The following is a 21,861-nucleotide window of genomic DNA, read 5'->3' as shown; positions in this document are numbered from 1 at the left end:
CTGTAGTTCCGGTTCCGGACAGGGACGCTCCTTGTGAAAACTGAGTCAGGACTTCGGGTCCAGGAGGAGGACTTGGGAGGACCCGCCCGCACAGGAGCGAGCTCTGCTCAGAGCCCGGGGCTAGTGGACAGTATTCCTAAGCCTAATCACTCAATAAGTCAGAGGGCGGGAAAAATCGGAGGCGTTCGGGCGGGGCCGGAGAATTGTCCAATCAGGGGCATAAGAAGGCGGGTCTCGGGAAACCTTCCAGTCAGGAGCCCCGGCAGTAAAAATGTTAGAAGATTGTCCAATCAGACCGGTGAGGTGTGAAGCATATCCCAATCATAATCCCGGACGAAGAGAGTGTCAGGAGCATTGTCCAATCAGGGCCGAGGGCGGGCACGCTTCCTGCCCGAGTGCGAGTAGCTCTCTGGGGGCCTTAGCGCTGCTGCGCACCTGCCCCGCGGCCCCAGGTGTCAGGTCCCTGTGGCTCTCACCTGCCCGGGCCTCGGGGAGGACTCCCGGGAGAGCCCGGAGCCGGGAAGAGATGGTGAGTGAGCGGGGCCAGGCTCAACATCGGGAAGGGCTGATTTGAACCAGCTGGAAGCGGTCCCGGGGTGGGGTCCTGGCGTCCTGTCCGGTCCGCGCGTGTGTGTCAGCGGTCTCAGAACTACCCGGGTGACCCGATACTCACAGGTGCCTTCCTCACGGGGCCCCGAGAACACTGGCCCCTGGTCGGTTCCTCCCAGCGGACAGTCTGCAGGGGCGGGCGGGGAACTTGGGGAGACCTGCTTGGGGACCTTGGACTGGGAGGGGTCACCTGGTAGGTCCTCGGTCCTGAGTGACCCCAACTCCAGCCCTCATTTCTTGGAGGGACACTAGTTGTCAGCTGACCGGACGCCTGAGGGGAAAAGGCAAATAATTCCTGACCCGTGGGTTCTCACAAGGGAAGTGAGAAAAACTAACGCCAAGGTCAAGGAAAGCACACTATCAGGTGGGCAGCACCCCTCAAACCGCCACCCCCGCCCAAGCAAAATGCACAGTCGACACAGTGGGGACACTGCTGGTGTCCTTTGTTCAGAGAGCACTTCAGTGAACGATGGGGGAGGGGTGCCCCACGTGGTGGCGTGGCTGCACTTGACCCTTGGGTCATCTTTGTCTGGGGACCAGTACAGCCCTGCCCCTCCCTGGGTTTGTTACCTTGAAAAGATGTGTTCGCTTACTGGAACCTCGGATTTTCGGCAACTGTAAAATACATCTAATAAACACAGCGGGAAACAAGATAAAATATTTTCAAAGGGGTGAGTTTCAGAAGAAAGAAAAAAAATGGAAATATCTTGCATTCCGTTTGTTAAAAATAAATCACCTGTCTGTGGTAAGTTTCTGAGGTCTGTTTGAGTTAACAAATGGAATTCTGGGGCATAGCCTCGAAAGTTCTGGGGAAAAACATGTCAGAGAAATAGAGATTTCCCCTCCTGTACAGCTGCAGAGAAGTGAAAGAAATACCACATAGCATGATAGGTAAAGGTGGTGAAGATTCACCCCAAAATATCAGTTATTTAATTTGTGACAGTTGATGCTACTGTTGTTTATTATTTGCAATACACTTTGCTTAAATCTGCAATAAATTGTTTATTATCCTTGAAACCTGTGGGTATACACAGATCTTACTTACACACCAGTTTGTCCTGTCCTTTGTGCTGAAGTGTCTGTCATTTCTGCTTGGCTCTCCTTTTAGACACAGGTCTGCTTTGGACTCTGTTCCCCAAGGTAGATCTAATGGCCCATTCCTCTGCCAATTCATCCTGTCGGGAGTGGTGCTGCTTTAAAATCCTTGCAGTGTGCCAGTCAGGTTCTCTCCTGGTTCTTCAGAATATTTTGACTGTTTAGGGGCATTTGTTCTCATTAGGTTGGAAAGTTAGTATTTGTTAAATCCTAAAAAAAAAAAAAAATCTGTTTTGGGATTTCATGGGATTCTATAAAGATCCTAGGTCTGTCTTGGGAGGATTGATATTTTGGTTAAGAATGTGTGCCATCTTGTCATTTATTTCATTTTTCTTTGTTACTATCCTTGCTGCTGCTGCTAAGTCGCTTCAGTCGTGTCTGACTCTGTGCAACCCCATAGACGGCAGCCCACCAGGCTCCCCCATCCCTGGGATTCTCCAGGCAAGAATACTGGAGTGGATTGCTATTTCCTTCTCCAGTGCTTAGTGTTTTTAAATTTTTCTATTTCTTTTTTTTAATGCATTATGTATTTATTTGGCTCCACTGCATCTCAGTTGCAGCATTTGGGATATTTTAGTTGTGGCATGCGGGATCTAGTTCCATGACCAGGAATTGAACCCAGGCTCCCTGCATTGGGAGCTCAAAGTCTTAGCCACTGGACCACCAGGGTAGTCTAGTTATTAGATTCTTTTTATAGCCTTCATTAAACTTACTTTGTACTACTTCAATTTGGTTTTTACCATGGTGTGTGTTATCTTTTCAAAGTGATCTTTCCTGGGTCTTCCCTGGTGGTCCATTGATTAAGATTCTGCACTTTCAATGCAGGGGATTGGGTTTGATTCAGGGAAATGAGATTCCACATGTTGCATGGTGTGATCAAAAAATAAAGTGACCTTTCCAATTTGCTGTTGCTTTTAATTAGAAAGGTAACGAAATTTATATTGAGTTTTTATCCTGAGATCTTGTTCAGTATCTTATTCTATGATTATCGTTTATTTTTCTGTTGGTGTCATACACGTGCAGTTGTTTGAGTTAGGCATTGAGACAACCTCTTTTCTAGTACTGCACGTTTGTACTGGACTGGATTGCTAGTATAATGTTGACTAAGAGGTCAGCTGGCCACACTTCATTTGTATCTAATTGTCTTGGAGAAAACAGTTAACTTCATACAATTTATATGTTCTTTTCTTTCTTTTTTTTTTTTGAATTTTTTTCTCATCTGTTTTCCTTTAATCATGCATATTACCATCTGTTTCCTACTGGTAAGAGTGTTTTTTTATGTATGACTGTTGAATATTATAAAATGGCTTTCAACAACGCTAAGATGATTAGAAGTAATTCCTATGAGTTGATTATAGTGTTTTCTGTTGTATAGATAACATCAGTGCAGGAAAATGTATATGACATATATAGTTGACAAAAATATTGAAAAAAAAAAAAAACCTTCTGTGAAATGAGACTCAGCTCTCAATGTAGAACCAGCTTTCATACCAGACTGGAAATGAACCCAAATGACAGGCCCCTCACTCTCCAAATTCAACCAATATGTTGAATATGTTGAATTATATGAAGATATATATGTGTGTGTGTGCTTGTGTGCTCAGTCATGTCCAACTCTTTGCGACCCCATGGACTGTAGCCCGCCAGGCTCCACTGTCCATTTCTAGGCAAGAAAACTGGAGTACATTGCCATTTCCTTCTCCAGAGAATCTTTCGGACCCAGAGAGGGGGGAACCCAAGTCTCCTATGTCTCCTTTATTGTAGGCACTCTAGGGTTCTTTTTATAAGGGCACTAATCCCATCCCTGGTCAGCTCCATAAGGCTCCACCACCAAACACCATTAGGTTTCCACCTGAATTTGGTGGCGGAGGACACAGAACCTCAGCCCATGGTAGTCCCCAAGACCACCCTGGCTTCACAGATTTACTTAGTGGCTCCCTGGCTTCAGTGTGTAGCCGTGCTCATGGCTCTGATTTCTGACCGCGGGAATAAAGCAGAGTCAGCAGGAGAAAGGTGCCCAGGCCAGTTCCTGAGGAGACTGAGTGCAGGATCCCAAGGGTTCCCCACTCCCCCCCTCAAAATCACACAGGGCAGTCTTCCTCCCTCCACCCCCCACTACCGTGGTGAGAACATGGTTGACATGCCATCCATCCGGAACACTAATGAGAGGCTCAGTTACCAGGATTGTGTTGGGCTGGTCATGTAGACACCCTGTGATTAGTCTGAACTGAGATTCCAGACTCCCAGAAGGAAAACTTCTTCAGCATAAACCGTATTATTAGCATAAAAGGGCAGAGGAGCCACTGCTGTCAGGGTGGTGAGAATGCCGCCCAGACCCAAGTTCCCACATGCCAGCAGAAGGCCAGCCCTGCATGCCAGGCTGAAGAAAGACTGGACAGCCCCTTGCCCTTTGCTTTGTCTAAACTTTTGCTTCAGCTCTAGGAACTGGTTTAACTTTTTTCCTTCTAATGCAGTACGGTCTTCTAACTCTTTTTTCCCCACCCAAAGCTCACTTTTGGGAACTTGAGGGGCGTTTCACCTCCTGCCCAGAAGAGAGCAAAAATCAGAGGTGTCACCTGGGCTGGACTTTGATTGTCCTCACTTGACCAGCATGGCCACTGGCAGCTGGTATATTCAGTGAGCTGGCCCTCCTGGAGTTGGATCGCTCATTTTCACCTTGATCAACTTTTAACCTCACAGCAGGCAGTTCAGTCGCCCTTTCATACCCCAGATGACCCCATAGTCATCCGCTCTTCCTTCTTCCTCCACTTCCCAGAGAGTGCTTTTCCCATATTTTAGTGAGTTTGGATTGTTTCAGCAAATCCCACTTCTGATGTGTCTAGTGACCACAGGACCACCTGTGGTTCTGCAGGTAGGACTCACGTGACTCAGCACAGAGTTGTGCTCATGACTAGAATGTATCACAACAAAAGGACAAAGCAGACTCAGCAAAGGGAAAAGGCGCATGAGGAGAAATCTGAAGAAAACCAGGTGCAGGCTTTTAAGAGTCCTTTCCCAGTGGTGTCACACATAACACACCTCACAGCCCAGGTTGTGACAGCACGTGAAATACTATTTCCTGGAGGCTCATTAGGGACTCAGTGCCCTGGGGTTTTTATTGACAGCTGATTGTGTAAGCATACTGTGCCCATCACGGACCCAAAGCCCAGATGCCCAAACAAAAAGCAGGTGCTCAGCATTAAATATCAGTTTAGAGACAGGGAGTAATAATTATGGTGGTGTGAAACCTTCAAATATTAAGTTCCCAGACACCAGCCAAGGCCACCCTTGCCTCCTTACCAGCAATCATTGTCAGGGATCAATGGTTTGCATTAAGGTTTGCAGTGTCCACTCTTTTCCTGCATGTTCAGTAGAGGAAACACTACAGGCAACTCTATCACGAGCAACTCACCTGACTCAAGAAGCTCCTGTACAATAGGGATATTCCTGTTATGCTCTGTTGAACAGGTACTAAATTCTGGCATCAGAATTGTTGCAGAAGAGTGTTTTCTTTCCTCTGCTCATGGAATGTCACTGGGTTGATGAACTTTCAAAACAAAACAAAACATGGCTTAAGGGAGGCATTCAGCTCAGTGGTTCTTGTGCTTAGGAATTGGCCCGACTTGCTCATGTGCCCACCAGGGAGAGGGACGTGGACAGAAGAGAAACTGAGAGTGCAGCCTCTAGGTTGGTTTGTGTGGAATCACTGTCTCCTGGAACTTGAGGCAAGGCAGTGTTTCCTTTGTAGGAAGGCACTGGAATCCTTTATGTATTTTATAGTCAAGGGTAAATTCGCTGTCAAATGTTTCTGATGTTAAAGTCCTTTTCAAAGTAGGACGCTTAACCTTTTCCTTAAGGTCATCAAGGGTACTGTTTTATGACTCCTGTAGAAGAGCATCATGGAACGTGTGTGTGTGTGTGTGTGTGTGTGTGTGTGAGCTCAGGACTGCTGAGGAGCAGCACTGGCTCAGGAGTGTAGAGAACGTATGGAGTTCTTACTTCCTATCATCATGAAAATAGAGAAGAGTAGAAACTGGGCTGTGATAACTGTTACACAGAAAAGTTAAAATTAATGCTTATTCAAAAGAAATATTTTATTCAGCCAGTTGGGCTGTCCTTATGGCCTGGAGTTCTTTAAGACAATATGGCTAGCTGGCCCTTGCAGCACGTTGGGTTCCCACTGGCCCATTGGCCTCTCATATTTGGTTGGGGGAAAAGAAGGAAAAATGTCCAGTCCTTCATTGTGTGTTTTTTAAAATTATTTATTTATTTATTTATTTTTGCCCACACCATGTGACAGTGTGGGATCTTAGTTCCCTGACTAAAAATCGAACCTGTGCTCTATGCATTGCAAGTGCAGAGTCCGAAGCACTGGACTAGGGAAGTCCCACCTTCATTGTGCTTTTATTCCTTTGAACCTCATTCAGGCTGACCTTGAGCTTCATGTGCTTATGAATGGTGTGCTGTAGGAAGAAGCTATAAAGTCTCTTGTGTCACAAGGGGGTTGACAGTTCTTAAAATGCAAATATTGTAATGGACACATGTATATGTATGGATGGGTCCCTTCACTGTTTACCTGAAATAATCACAACATTGTTAATTAGCTGTGCGTGCGTGCTAAATTGCTTCAGTTGCGTCTGACTCTTTGCAACCCTACAGACTGTAGCCTGCCAGGCTCCTCTGTCCAGGAGATTCTCTAGGTAAGAATACTGGAGTGGGTTGCCATGCCCTCCTCCAGGGAATCTTCCTGACCCAGGGATTGAACCCATGTCTCTTATGTCTCCTGCATTAATAGGTGGGTTCTTTACCATTTGCAGCACCTGGGAAGCCCTTAATTGGCTATACTGCAATATAAAATGTTTTTGATGTTAAGAAAATAAAAGTTTTTAAAAATGGAAATATTGTTTCATTTGTATAGTACTTTCATTTCTCCAACATGATCTGAATCCTTTGGTTAGAGAAGAGTAAGACTTGAAGTGGTCACAGTAGAAATGTAGAGGTAAGTTGAGTGTGTTAGTGGTAGTGGTTTAGTTGCTAGTCGTGTCTGACTCTTGCAACCCCATGGACTGTAGCCTGCCAGGCGCCTCTGTCCATGAAATTCCCCAGGCGAGAGTACTAGAGTGGATTGCCATTTCTTTCTCCATGGGATCTTCCTGACCCAGGGATCAAACCCAGGTTTCCTGCATTGCAGGCAGTCTCCTGCTTTGCAGGCGGATTCTTTACCAACTGAATCACTAGTCTATGAGGGCGGGAGTGTGGACATAAAGTTAGGAGGTGTGATGACTGAGTCACAGAGTGAATATTTGGTGACCACAAAATCTTGTTTGAGCTTCCTGTGACTTGAGCCCAGTTACTCAGTGTCGTGAATCACATCCAAGCTCCTGCACATTTTTTGGTTGTTTTAGGACTCGGTGGTCTTCGAGGATGTGGCTGTGAACTTCACCCTGGAGGAGTGGGCTTTGCTGGATTCTTCTCAAAAGGAGCTCTACAGAGACGTGATGCTGGAGACCTTCAGAAACCTAGCCTCAGTGGGTAAGAATGATGTCATTCTTTAACCTAGTTATTTAGAGACAAGCATATCTGGCACATCACTGTTCTGAGATGTAGAATGTAAAAAGGAATTATGTTAACTAATAAGATAGATGTGGTCACAACTATCATAGAATCTACCCACAAAAAGTGTGAATCTGTGTATTAAACTGAGTTTTTCTTTCTGTAAAGAAAACTCCCTTAGTATCACTAGTAGATACAGGTTTCATGGGGCCTTGGAGGTCCCAGTAAGTTCTGTTTTAGAACCTTGAGAGAATTTTACTGTGTTTATTAAAGTGCTCACCATTTTGACCCCTTGTACTTGTTTTTGATGAAGTCTTGACACAGATAAATGCCTCAGTTTCTTTCTGGGCTAACAGGTACTTTCTTGTAAGATTTATTCCCTTTTTGCTTTCAGATGATGAGACTCACTATAAGGCCAATGGGTCAGTTTGTCAGCAGGATATTTACAGGAATAAAATATCCAAAGAACATAAAATATCAAAGTTCACTGGAAATGATTCCTGGCCCTTTGTCTTAGGAAAAATTTGGGAAGAACTCAGCATTGAAGATCAGTACACATACCAGAGTAGACACCCAAGGTGAGTTGCACTCAGAGAAAGCAGTATTTCAGGAGGGAATCTTAGCATGTCATGAAGTTTAAAAAGCAAACAAAGCACACGTAAGCCTAGGTCAGATTTGTTTGTTCACAGAGATTTTCACGAAGATTTTTTTTAAAATTTGACATTGATGTTGTGTTAGATACAGTTGAAAACAATCAGCTGGAAAGATCATGTTTAAGAAACACTTGTTTCTGTAATGGTTGCAGTTGAGCCCCCTTTCGTGGCATTGAGTTCATTCCACTTTCAGTTCAGTTCAGTCTCTCAGTCATGTCCGACTCTTTGCGACCCCATGAATCGCAGCACGCCAGGCCTCCCTGTCCATCACCAACTCCCGGAGTTCACCCAGACTCACGTCCATCGAGTCAGTGATGCCATCCAGCCATGTCATCCTCTGTCGTCCCCTTCTCCTCCTGTCCCCAATCCCTCCCAGCATCAGAGTCTTTTCCAATGAGTCAACTCTTCACATGAGGTGGCCAAAGTACTGGAGTTTCAGCTTTAGCATCATTCCTTCCAAAGAAATCCCAGGGCCAATCTCCTTCAGAATGGACTGGTTGGATTGCCTTGCAGTCCAAGGGACTCTCAAGAGTCTTCTCCAACACCACAGTTCAAAGGCATCCATTCTTCGGCGCTCAGCCTTCTTCACAGTCCAACTCTCACATCCATACATGACCACAGGAAAAACCATAGCCTTGACTAGACAAACCTTTGTTGGCAAAGTAATGTCTCTGCTTTTGAATATGCTATCTAGGTTGGTCATAACTTTCCTTCCAAGGAATAAGCGTCTTTTAATTTCATGGCCGCAGTCACCATCTGCAGTGATTTTGGAGCCCAAAAAAATAAAGTCTGACACTGTTTCCACTGTTTCCCCATCTATTTCCCATGAAGTGATGGGACCAGATGCCATAATCTTCATTTTCTGAATGTTGAGCTTTAAGCCAACTTTTTCACTCTCCACTTTCACTTTCATCAAGAGGCTTTTTAGTTCCTCTTCACTTTCTGCCATAAGGATGGTGTCATCTGCATATCTGAGGTTATTGATATTTCTCCCGGCAATCTTGATTCCAGCTTGTGTTTCTTCCAGTCCAGCATTTCTCATGATGTACTCTGCATAAAAGTTAAATAAGCAGGGTGACAATATACAGCCTTGACATACTCCTTTTCCTATTTGGAACCAGTCTGTTGTTCCATGTCCAGTTCTAACTGTTGCTTCCTGACCTGCATACAAATTTCTCAAGAGGCAGATCAGGTGGTCTGGTATTCCCATCTCTTTCAGAATTTTCCACAGTTTATTGTGATCCACACAGTCAAAGGCTTTGGCATAGTCAATAAAGCAGAAATAGATGTTTTTCTGGAACTCTCTTGCTTTTTCCATGATCCAGCGGATATTGGCAATTTGATCTCTGGTTCCTCTGCCTTTTCTAAAACCAGCTTGAACATCAGGAAGTTCACGGTTCACGTATTGCTGAAGCCTGGCTTGGAGAATTTTGAGCATTACTTTACTAGCGTGTGAGATGAGTGCAATTGTGCGGTAGTTTGAGCATTCTTTGGCATTGCCTTTCTTTGGGATTGGAATGAAAACTGACCTTTTCCAGTCCTGTGGCCACTGCAGAGTTTTCCAAATTAAGAAGTCAAATCAGTGAGAAAATTTACCCATTCAGTGAAATCCGTGAAAGTGTAATCCTTGTATGTATATGTGTGTGTGTGTGCTCAGTCATGTCTGACTCTTTGCAACCCCATGGACTATAGCCCACCAAGTTCCTCTGTCCATAAAATTCTCCAGGAAAGAATACTGAAGTGGGTAGCCATTACCTCCTCTAGAGGGTCTTCCCGAACCAGGGACTGAACCCATGTCTCTTGCGTGTCCTGCATTGTCAGGGAAATTCTTTATCACTGCACCACCTGGGAAGCTCTGTAATCCTTGTACTTACTAATAAATCATTATTAATCAAACCATTTATAACATGCTTCTCAATGTTTAACAGAAATCATGTGGTGGAAAGACTCCAGGAAAGTAATGATCAGTATGGGGAAGGCTTCAGTCAGATTCCAAATCTTTACCTGTACCAGAAAACACTCACTGGAGTAAAACAGTATGAATACAGTCCATACAAAAAAGCCTTCATGCATCGTTCACTCAAGAATCACAGCACTGCTTGCACTGGACATAAACCGTATCAATGTCAGGAATGTGGGCAGGCCTACAGTTCTCATTCACACCTAAGGACGCACGTGAGGATCCATAATGGAGAAAGGCCCTTTGTGTGTAAATTATGTGGAAAAACCTTTCCCCGTACTTCTTCCCTCAACCGGCATATCAGGATTCATACTGCTGAGAAAACCTATGAATGTCAGCAATGTGGGAAAGCCTTCATTGATTTTTCAAGTCTTACTAGTCACGTGAGAATTCACACTGGAGAGAAACCATATCAATGTAAGGAGTGTGAGAAAGCTTTCAGCTACTCCTCAACTTTTCGAAGACACATGATAACACACACTGGAGAGAAGCCCTATAAGTGTATGGAATGTGGGGAAGCCTTCAGCTACTCCTCAACTTTTCGAAGACACATGATATCACATACCGGGGAGACACCACATAAATGTAAGGAATGTGGGGAAGCCTTTAGTTATTCCTCAGCTTTTCGAAGGCACATGATAACACACACGGGAGAGAAGCCCTATGAATGTAAACAGTGTGGGAAAACCTTCATTTATCTCCAGTCCTTTCGAAGGCATGAAAGGATTCACACTGGAGAGAAGCCTTACGAATGTAAGCAATGTGGAAAAACCTTCATCTATCCCCAGTCATTTCGAAGACATGAAAGGATGCATGGTGGAGAAAAACCCTATGAATGTGACCAGTGTGGAAAAGCATTCAGCCACCCATCCTCCTTTCGAGGACACATGAGGGTGCACACTGGAGAGAAACCTTACAAGTGCAGTCAGTGTGGGAAAACTTTCAACTGGCCCATATCCTTACGAAAACACTTGCGAACTCACACTAAAGAGAAACCGTTTGAATGTAAACAGTGTGGAAAAGCCTTCAATTTGTCTGCTTGCTTTCGAGAGCATGTGAGAATGCATCCTGGAGACAAGTCTTATGAATGCAAGCTATGTGGGAAAGCCTTCTACTGTCACCTCTCCTTACAGAAACACATGAGAAGGCACACCGCTGAGAAGCTTTATGAATGTGAGCAGTGCCAGAAAGCTTTCAGTTGGCCTGAACTTTTGCAACAGCATGTGAGAACGCATACTGCAGAGAAACCTTACAAATGCAAGGAATGTGGTAAAGTTTTCAAGTGGCCCTCGTCCCTACCAATACATATGAGAATGCACACTGGAGAGAAACCATACGAATGTAAGCAGTGTGGGAAGGCCTTCAGTTGTTCCTCATCCTTAAGAAGACATGCGAGGATACATACTGTGGAGAAACACTACGTATGTAATGGGGAAAATCCTCCTGCAAATGAACTCATGCACAGTGCTTCAGAAAATTCACACGAGGAGAGAAATCTTATAAAAGTTGCAAATCTGGTATTGCCTTTATGAGTCCCGTGTCATGGAAGTGGATCCATATGGAGTGTATTTCTAGTTCTTTTTGATGAAAATTAACTGTTAAAGTAGTCTCTTAACTATAGTACATAAATTTTGTAGGTAGTGGGTTTTTTTTTTATGTTTTAGGAAATAAAACATTTATCTTTCCAGTTGGACTCATGGTGATTTGCAGTATATTTTTAATATATACACTATATATATATATAATATATATAGTTTAGAGCAACTACCCAATGTGGGGCTCAAACCCATGACCCTGGGATTAAGAGCCTGATGCTCTTCTGACTGAGCTAGCCAGGCAGTTAAATGTATAGTTTAACATCTTAGTTGTTTAAATTGTCTTTTAAGGGGTCATTGGAACAATGACATTGTGGTATTTGTTGGAATTTTCCTACTGGCTTAGTGTGGCAGATACTGGATAATCAACCATTACATATTTTCCACCATGGTATTGAGACAGCCTTTATTTATTTAGGCCAGTGGAGCCTTATTCCATTTTTCTTAAACATAGTTGGTAGAAATTTGTAATTATGCAGAGTTCTTCAAAGTGTATAGTCTCATGTGAATTGTTACTTTGAACTTTTATGCTTTGCTTTGTCTTCACTTATGATTGTAAATTAAAACTAGGTTTTTTATTTAAGAGACACTTGTGATGTGACCATGAGATATCAAGTTCTGGATTGTGTTACATCAGCATGAGTAGAGTTAGGAACTACAGTTCCCCAGATCCCTTCCCTTTATGATTCTGTGACCAAGTATACCAGAAGCCTATTGATGTGAGATTTGAAAGGCAGAAGTGAAGCCATTACTAAGGTCTTGCAGTTTGTTGTTGTTTAGTCGCTCAGTTATGTCTGACTTTTTTGCGACCCCATGGACTGTAGCCCACCAGACTCCTCTGTCCATGGGATTCTCCAGGCAAGAATACTGGAATAGGTTGCCATTTCCTTCTCCAGGGGATCTTCTTGACCTAGGCATGGAACCTATGTCTCCTTCATTGGTAGGTGGATTCCTTACACTGAGCCACCAGAGAATCTATAGATTCATTTACTTATCACTAACATGACCATTTTGGTTTCCTAACATATTTTGAGGCATATTGTTGGGGAAAGGTCAAAGAGCTGCTTCTAGAACTGTTCCTTAAGATAATAAGCCTGAGGCAACACTCATTCATGGAGGAATTTCAGAGATTATTGCTGCTTTCAAGTCATGGGTGATACAAGGATTTTTTTTTTTTTTAACTAAGCTTTTCTTTCAGTTTGGTTGTTATAAAAGCTATGAAAGGGGAGTTTGAAATATCACAATCCTTTTTAAGGTGCTTTTAAAAAACTTGTAGTTGATTTACAATGTTGTGTTAATTTCTGCTGTATAACAGTGATTCATTTATATATGTGTGTATATATGTGTGTATTCTTTTCATTTTCTTTTCCATTATGGTTTATCACAGTAATCGAATATAGTTCCCTGTGCTATATAGTACGACCTGGTTGTTTGTTATTATTGATACATTATTATTGACTGAAGTCCTTATAGGCCAGTGCTGAAGTTCCAACTTCAACCCCAGGTATTTTAATTGGCAAACAACCTGATACCCTATGAACCACATACACCCAAATCAGGTCATATGATTTAATTCTATTTGTGGACTTCCCTGACAGTGCAGTGATTAAGACTGCGCTTCCACTGCAGGGGCACAGGTTCATTCCTGCTTGGGGAACTAAGATCCTTCATGCCACATGGCGCCCCTACACCACCCCCCCATGCCCCCCCCCCACCAAAAGGTATTTGTAAGTCATGCTACTATGCCCACCTTTGTCTTCAGATTCTGCAAGTGACTCAGCCTCTATGGCTGTGTCATAGAATCACAAAAATCTGATGCATAGCAACCCAGGTTGGTATCCACTGGGGTATCACCCCAGGCCACATGGCCCTGAAATCAGGCCCTCCAGAAGCTGCAGGAGTCATCATTTAAGAAATGTATCTAGGGCTTCCCTGCTGGCTCAGTGGTTAAGAATCCACCTGCCAACGCAGGAGACATGGGTTTGCTCCCTGGTCCGGGAAGATCCCACATGCCAGGGAACAACTAAGCCCATGGGCAACAACTACTGAGGAGCAAGTGAAGCCGCTGCAATGAGAAGCCACTGCACTGCAACTGGAGAAAAGCCTGCTGCAGCAAGGAAGACCCAACACAGCCAAAAATAAAGAATTTTTTAAAATGAAATTGTCTTATAAAAACAAGTGTACCTGATTTAAAAAAAATCTATTGACTTATTAAAGAGGAATCTTATTCACAGAGTGCTGCCAGAGGACTGAGGCTCCGGCCTAAGATGGGCCAGCATCTCCAACCACAGAGCAAAGGGCTTTTCCCATCTGTGTGAAGAGGGGAAGCAGGATGAAAGTTGGGCTAGTGAGGGGCTGAGCGGATTCTGAGACCAGCAAGACTGGACGGGGGCCTCCTGGGTACCTTGTCTGGAGAAGCTGACCAGGGGCTTGTTCAGAACCTCACTGTTGCTCAGACAGGGGTAGAAGGTGAGGGGCTGCGATCCAGCGTTCCCATTCCCTGTGGGGAGGGAGCCTGATACCGTGGGCTATGAAATAGGACTCAAAAAGAATTTAGTCAAGCCCAGATTGGGAGCCGGGTCAGGAGAGCGGGGCCTCCTGGTACCAAAGGCCACACGTCAAACACGGTGGGATCCTGGCTTATATGCGGACGTGAATGTCTTTGTTTTTAAAGAAATGGCACAGACACACAATGACTTCACCCCCGGACCATTGGCCCCTGAGGTCACCAGGCTCTCCTGTCCCATCTCATCCAGTCCCGACCCTGGACAGGGGGTCTCTCCGCGGGGCAAGTCAGGACTTCTCGGTACAGGTCCACCTGCCCGGAACAAGTTCTGCTAGGAACCCACGTCCCGGGCTAGCGAGTCCAGGTATCTAGAAGGAGGCCGGGCAGGGATGGGCTGAAGCCGAAAACCACACTTCCGCCCGGCATAAGACCTGACGAAGGTTCAGACTAAACACTGAAGCCTGGAAGGACAGTAACACTGTCCAGTCAGGGGAGGCGGGGGCGAGCCCAGGAGAATAACCAGAACTGCTGGGAAGGTGTCAGGGTAACAGGGTCTGAACAACTGTCCAATCAGGGCTCGGAATCTTGCCTGAGTATTATCCTTTCGGAGTCCTGGGTGAGTGTCAGGAGTACCATCCAATAAGATCGCTACTTCCCGGAGAACCATTCAATCAAGGGCTGCGGGGGCGGGTGTTACGTACATAAGAAGCATCTGGCGGAGGAGTGCGTGGGACACCGTCCAATTAGACGGCGGAGGCCCGGAACTCCGTCCAATCAGGACCGGCGGCGGTCACCCTCCCATCCCGCGCAGGCGTCGCTCGCTCCAGACCTGGGCGCTCCCGCATAGCTGTGGGTTGCGGCCCCAGGTGTCTTGTTTCCGTGGGCTGGCGGGCTCCGGGAAGGATGCTCTGGAGATCCAGGAACTGGAAGATATGGTGAGTTCTCTGGCCGGAGCCGGAGACCGGCTGGGGCTGATTACGACCCGCTGGGAGCTGAGGCAGGCCCGGGTTCCGGCGCCCGCTCCTCTAGATAGCGACCCAAGTTTCCCCCTCGACCCCGTTGTCCTGTCCCTTCCCGTCCCCTCTTGAGTGGGAGTCTCGGCCTGAGAATGCGCCCCTTGGGGATCCCGGGGAGGACCGGATGACCCGGGCAGTGGTCAGGAGCTAGGGTGAGGGGACTCGTCCTGACCTGACAGATGCAGTCATATCCCTACCAGGTAGGAAGGTGCTTTATTCCCATTAAAAAACAAAATTCAACGAAGTAAGTTTCCAAGCTCTTACTGGTTTTATTCAGCCATTCATGAATCTGGCAGCTTCCCATACAGCACTGAAGGGCGCTGCGGGTTGAAGGTCTCCTGTAGGCAAAAGTGAGCGGGTCGAAGGAAGCAGCGAAAGTGGGTTTTGTCTGTGGCAGGTTCCTTTACCCTAGGGAGGGCGCGGGTCTGCCAGGCAGATCATCTCCCTGTGCCGACCCGGTAATTCCTGATTGACTGCTTTCAAATTCCATTTCTGGGAGAGGCTGAAACTCGTAAGTTCAACCAGCTCGGTGTCTTGGGACTCAGCATAAGTGACTCCATTTGGGGCTGTGGGCTTGTTTTAATATTCCAGAGATTTGGAGTAGGGACAGGACTCCGATCTCAACATATGTCCCAGGGTCTCAGACGAAACAGAAAAGGGCTTTTCTGTTCTGGTTGAGGAGGGTGAGAGCAAGGCTGTTTGACAGCCTGGGGGATTTCTGGGGTCAGTGCATTCTCAGCCCAGATGGGGAGAAGGGGAGCTTTATTCTGCATCTCAGTGCTTCTTGAGGATGGGCAGGGGGAGCTGGTAACCAAAAAGTCAGGGGAAAGTTTGGGTTACAAATGGGCAATTGGGAACACTTGGTCAAATGAAAATTTCAAACTTCCTAATCATGCACTTCCATACTTTCATTCAAGTGTGTTATTGCGGGGTGCGGGGAGGGGGGAGTCTGTAAGTGTCTCAAAAGAAGTTTATTTTACACAAAGGAGTAATTTGCTCTAGCATAATAATGGAACCTGGGACTTCCTTGGTGGTCTAGTGCTTAAGAAACTTCCTTTCAATGTAGGGGATGTGGGTTTGATCCCTGGTCTGGGGATTAAATCCCACATGCCACAGAGCAAAGACCCAATTAAGCCAAAAATAATTAAGTTTTAAAAAATAATGGAACCCCAGGAGATGGGTCATGGGAAACTCATCTACAGCCGGTAGATTTGAAGAAGCGTAGGTGACAGTCTGATCCTGAGACTGGCATCTGAAGTGTGTGTGTGTGTGTGTCTGGGGATTGGAGGCAGTCTTGAGGGACTGAGCCTTTAACCTGTGGAATCCAATGCCATATCCAGGTAGAGCGTGTCAGACCCCAGTTTCAAGGGTAGGAAACCCAGATGGAGTCTCAGAGAATTGCCTGGTATGGGGAGAAACCACGACATTTTGGGGACCAGGAGCCTCTGAAGTGACGTGGTCTCCGTGAGGGTAAAGAGACACAGAGGGAAGAAACACACAGGAGGGAAAACTGAGTTTTCCCCAAACACGCAAGAAGGAAGAGCTAGTTTTCCCTTTACCAGGCTTCATCACATAACCGACCCAGCCTGTCCTCTGGGAGATTCTCCTTGCTGACTCCGTGTGTCTCCCAGCTCTCAATCTGGGGCTTTTAAACGTTCTTTCTTATCTTTTTTTCTTACTTGATGGGGCCATGTTGGGAGTTTCTACAAGAATGATATAGCTTATGGATGGTTCAGGATGGTGGGCGGACTCTTCTCCAGGCACTGTCCTTGGCTGATGCAAACAGTACACGGGTGGTGATGGGTGAGCATGGCTGACCCACTGTGCTTTAAGCCAGCACCTCCATGGTGGAGTCGGGGGCCACGTTTCTATCCAGGAAACCTCTATTAAGGCATCTGTGAGATCTCCATTTTCACTCTGTAGTACTGAAAGCAAATCAGACTGAATTCCCAAAAACTTTCCTTGCATTCCCCTGATGACTCAGGTTGAACATCTTTTCATGAATGTTTGTTTTTTCTTTTTTTTGTTTTCCTTTTCATGAGCTTATTGATCATTTATATTTCTTCTTTGGAAGAGTGTCTGTTCAAATGTTAGGTATCAGCATCTCCTGGATGCCCTTTAGCATTTCATTCCCTCTATTTCTAGTTTGCTGAGTATTTTTATTCAGAAAAGATGATGTGGGGTTGTTTTTCTTCCCTTTCTTAAAAAGCATTATGATGAGATATTTTGCTTTTTTTTTTTCAAAAATAATTTTATTTATTTACTTTTGACTGTGCTGGGTCTTCACTGCTCTTGTGACTTTTCTCTAGTTATGGCCAGCTGGGGCTACTCTCTAGTTGTGTGTGGGCTTATCATTGCAGTGGGTTCTCTTGTTGCGATACATGTGCTTATTTGCTCCACAGGATCGAACTAGTGTCTCCTGCATTGGCAAGTGGATTGTTTACCACTGAACCACTAAGGAAGCCATTTCTAATTCCTTTTTTTTTTTTTTTAATCTTTTTTTGCCTATCCACATGGCATGTGGGATCTTAGTTCCCCAACTAGGGATCAAACCTGTGCCCCCTGCATTGGCAAAGCAGTATTTTTTTTTTTCCCCTTTGGTTGTGCCGGATCTTTGTGGCTGCTCTTGGGCCTTTTCTAGTCGCGGCGAGCAGGGGCTGCTCTTCATTGCCCAGGCTTCGTATTGCAGTGGCTTTTCTTGTCGTGAAGCACAGGCTCTAGGTACTCAACCTTCAGTAGCTACAGCTTGTGGGCTCCAGAGTGCTGGCTCAGTAGTTGCCCATTGGCTTAGTTGCTTCACAGCATGTGGGATCTTCATGGACCAGGGATTGAACCTGTGTCCCCAGCATTGGTATGCAGATTCTTTACCCCTGAGCCACCAGGAAAGTTCCAAAGGTGATGTGTTTTCACAGATACCTTTTCTGAGTCTGTTGAGGTGATCATGTGGTTTTTGTTCTTTATTAATAAGGTATATGATACCAGTTTCCTATGGATGGAGGAGCCTGGTAGGCTGCACTCAATGGGGTTGCAAAGAGTCGGACACGACTGAGCGACTTCACTTTCACTTTTCACTTTCATGCATTGGAGAAGGAAATGGCAATCCATTCCAGTGTTCTTGCCTGGGGAATCCCAGGGATGGCGGAGCCTGGTGGGCTGCCATCTATGGGGTCGCACAGAGTCAGACACAACTGAAGTGACTTAGCAGCAGCGCCAGCAGCTTTGTTTCTTTGAACCAAACTTTTTATTCCTGTAATAAATCCCACTTGGTCCTGGTGTTGAATCTTTTTTATATCTCTCTGGATTTGGATTGCTAACATTTTGTTGAGGAATTTTTTTGTTTGTGTTTATATGGGATACTGCTCTGTAACTTTCTTTATGTGTGATGTCTTTTTTTGGTTTTGGTATCAGCATAATGCTAGCCTCCTAGAAGGGGTTGGAAAGTGTCTCCCCACAATTCAATTTTGTATATGGATTCCCAATGATTAATACTAATGGTGTTTAACATGTTTTCATGTGGTTATTGGCCATTTGTATATCTTCTTTGGAGAATTGTCTTTTCACATTTATTGCCCCATTATTGAGTTGTCTTATTTGTCTTTTATTTTTTATTGTTGTCATGTTGTTTAGTCACTAAGTCATGTCCAACTCTTGCAACCCCATGGACTGTATAGCCCATCAGGCTCCTCTGTCCATGGGATTTTCCAGGCAGGAATACTGGAGCAGGTTGCCATTTCCTTCTCCAGATTGTTGTTATGGGAGTTCTTCACATATATTTCTGATACAGTGCTCTCATCAAATATGTGACTAGCAAACTCAGTTGCAACCCTAGTCGAAGTAACTTTGCCTTCTTAGTAGCTGATGTTGTGGGATTTCTTTTTTCTTCACATCTTGAACCCATATTTTTTTTGCTTAAAAAAACTACTTTTTAATTTTGTACTTGTTATCTTTTTATATCATCAATGTAGAGTAATCCCATATTTCTCTAAATATAATGATTAGGTTCTTCATTCTCCCTCTTAGACTCACCTTTGGCTCAATCACCATCAGATTCTTCAACAATTCTTGTTTGTGAGACATCTTCCTTGAATTCCAAGCACTCTGTTATTTATCTGAGAGGCCCTGCTGGCTTGACAGCTTCCTGAGGAACCAGGTCCTTTCTTACCCAACAGATGTGCTGAGCCCTGCATCCTGGATGGCCTGTATACCCTCAGTGTCCACCTCATCACAGGAGGGGTTGTGTCTCTGCCTCTGTCGGATATGAGGGGACCAGACCAGACCGCTTGTTGCTGTTGCCTTCAGGTTCATGATTATTCAGATCCAGCAGCACCGATGTTCTGATTCCAGTTCTTGAAGGTGACAAGACAGTGATAACTTTCAACCAAGCCAATGTTCATTTCCATGTTATCTGAATGATGGTTTCATTTATCAGTCTTTACCATGTCTCAGAATCTACTATCTCAGTAAGAACAGTTCTTTTTAGTCCTGTCTCCATTAGTCCATGTCTGCTGTTGCTGTCATATTTTGCTTCAGTGTCCAGCACTTTCCATCACTGAGGAACCTGCATTGGATTTGCTGGCGTACGGTCATTTCCCACAAGAGTGTGAGCTCAGGAGTCCTAGGAATTGAATCCAGTTCCCACCTGTTGGCCTCCCCATCCTCCCACACTCAAGGGTGAAAGGGGGGGCCTCACTGACACAGAATATATGGCTGTTTCAGGACTCAGTAGTCTTTGAAGATGTGGCTGTGAACTTCACCCTGGAGGAGTGGGCCTTGCTGGACCCTGGTCAGAGGAAACTCTATAGAGATGTGATGCTGGAGACCTGCAGGAACCTGGCCTCTGTGGGTGAGGACAGCTTCCTCCCTGCACTAAGTCTTTAGGGAACAGTTATTTCTTATAATGTCCTTTCTTACGAGGGACAGGGATGGGAATATGTTGGAAAAAAGGCAGACATGGCCCCTGCCATTATAGAACCTACCTATAATCAGGTTGATTTTCCATGAAAACAGTTTCATGCATTAATTGACTTTTTGTCACTCTTGAGCAGAATCTCAAGGTTCCCTAATTTGGGCGTGAGAGAAGCATAATGGTTTTCACCCTGTGAAACTTACACTTATCAATACACATTTGACATGATGGTCTTGTTGCAGTTAAACCCACACTGACCCATCATCAGTGACATGAGGACTGGAGAATTGGCCCATCTCATGGACAGCTTGCTGTTCTCCACCCTCCCCATGAGGAACTTTCTCCACTAGCAGGATGGCAGCCACACACTGTCCAACATCCCAAGGGCTGCTGGGTCTATGGACACAGACCTTATCCAGGGCCTCTGTACCTGAGATCACCAGGGAGCTCACCTCTTGGGAGGAGTAGGTTCTGGATCAGACAGCAATGTTTGGACATACCCATTAGGAACATGACTAGGTCTCTGAGAAGGTGATGGGTATAATTAACCTGGCTTCCCTCTTGGAGTTTTCATCCATCCTTGCCCACTCAAGAAGTCTTTTTGTACCTCCCTGTACAAAGGAAGGATTTGGCAAAGTGTGTTTTGCCCCATTTCTTCCTACTTTCCTTCTTTGATAATATTGATCAGACATCAGCCTCCATTCTTTTTGAAATATCTCTTAGTGAACAAAGCTGCCACTTTGACTCATTTTTCCAGTGATGGCCAAAATTCCAAATAGTCAAGGTCATTTCTTTGTCCCCATGTCTATTTTTCCTTATAAAATTTGTTTACATTTTTGAATCTGTATATGGAAAGTAATCTACATATGATTTCTTTTCTTTACTTTATCCCACTGTTTCTCTCCTGAGAATTTAGTTACACTACCGATTGTTACAATTGTTACCAATTGTTCTTGCCTTCAAGTTAAAACCAGATCGAGTACTCAGTGTGATATTTTGAAGAATGAACTGTGCAGTGAAGAGAGAAAAGTAAGATTCACAAGAAATGATTCCTGGTCTGTTTTTTGAGAAAACTGGATGTTTCTTGACATCGGAGGTCACCAGTCCCTAGAAAGGGATTGGAGGTGAGTGGCACTGCCATGGGGGCAGGGGGATACCTGCAGCCTGTTAGACTCACTTGAAACTAAAGGAAAGGTGTAAACCTAGCTAACCAAATTTGTACTTAGAAAAATTTCAAAAGAAAATACTTTCCTAAATATGATGTTGAGTATCTAAATCATAATGAGGTTGGAAACAAAATGACGATCAAGATACCCTGTATATAAGAAACACAGAAAATATTGACTCTGTTTTAGCCCTCAGCCAGAGCATTAAACTTGTTGCACTTTATCACAATGCAGAGTATAAAAAATATGCTCATTCCTTGAAAATGGCAAGTATGTAGTCAAAATAATAATGAGCAATCATCAATAAATCATTAGTGAAGATATCACTTATAATCATTCATCTCTAATATTGTGCTTCCCATTTTGAACAGAAATCATTTGGTGGAGAAGCTCTGCATAGATAATGAAGGTCAACACTGTCTGGAAGCCCTGAATCAAATTACAGATCTTACTCTGCATAAAGGGTATTGGCCTGGAATTCAGCCCTGTAAATGCACTAAGTGTGGAAAAGCCTACAGGGGTTGTTCTTTCCAAAATCAGCAGAGATCTCTCCCTGGATACAGACATTATCCATGTGAGGAATGTGGGGAAGCCTGCAGCTGTGTCTCATGCCTAAGCCCTCCTAGGGGAACAGACATTGTAGAGGAACCCAATAAATGTCAGGATGCTGGGAGAACATGTAAGAGAAGTGTGAAGAGTCATGGTAGTAAACGGTCTTCAGATTGTAAGAAATCTGGAAAAGCTCTTGCTTTTCCCTCATCCTTTAAGGGACATGAGAGAGGTCAGCATGGACAGAAAACCC

General features: G+C 44.8%; 2 protein-coding genes across 4 annotated transcripts; both read left to right on the top strand.

Moving 5' to 3' along the window:
- The first annotated feature begins 351 nt into the window (after positions 1-351).
- Positions 352-13,713, top strand: LOC129628025 (zinc finger protein 555-like). 3 transcript variants are annotated; one of them, XM_055547454.1, is made up of 4 exons: positions 352-529; positions 7,110-7,236; positions 7,652-7,835; positions 13,437-13,713. In XM_055547454.1, exons 1-4 carry the CDS (start codon positions 527-529, stop codon positions 13,537-13,539), a joined length of 417 nt encoding a protein of 138 aa, XP_055403429.1. In that variant the 5' UTR covers positions 352-526; the 3' UTR covers positions 13,540-13,713. The 3 variants fall into 3 exon arrangements, with proteins under 3 accessions (XP_055403429.1, XP_055403417.1, XP_055403408.1); XM_055547442.1 differs by lacking the exon at positions 13,437-13,713 and adding an exon at positions 9,839-11,568 and having other exon boundaries at positions 7,775-7,835; XM_055547433.1 differs by lacking the exon at positions 13,437-13,713 and adding an exon at positions 9,839-11,568.
- An 84-nt stretch (positions 13,714-13,797) lies between these two features.
- LOC129625308 (zinc finger protein 28 homolog) lies at positions 13,798-20,893 on the top strand. Its single transcript, XM_055543457.1, has 4 exons — positions 13,798-13,812; positions 14,616-14,906; positions 19,704-19,826; positions 20,858-20,893. The coding sequence occupies exons 1-4, from the start codon at positions 13,798-13,800 to the stop codon at positions 20,891-20,893; spliced, it is 465 nt and encodes a 154-aa protein (XP_055399432.1).
- The last annotated feature ends 968 nt before the right edge of the window (positions 20,894-21,861 follow it).

This window comes from Bubalus kerabau, chromosome 1 (genome assembly GCF_029407905.1).
Source record: "Bubalus kerabau isolate K-KA32 ecotype Philippines breed swamp buffalo chromosome 1, PCC_UOA_SB_1v2, whole genome shotgun sequence".
Taxonomy (NCBI): Eukaryota; Metazoa; Chordata; class Mammalia; order Artiodactyla; family Bovidae; genus Bubalus; species Bubalus kerabau.
This window is presented reverse-complemented; position numbering and strand designations above follow the sequence as displayed.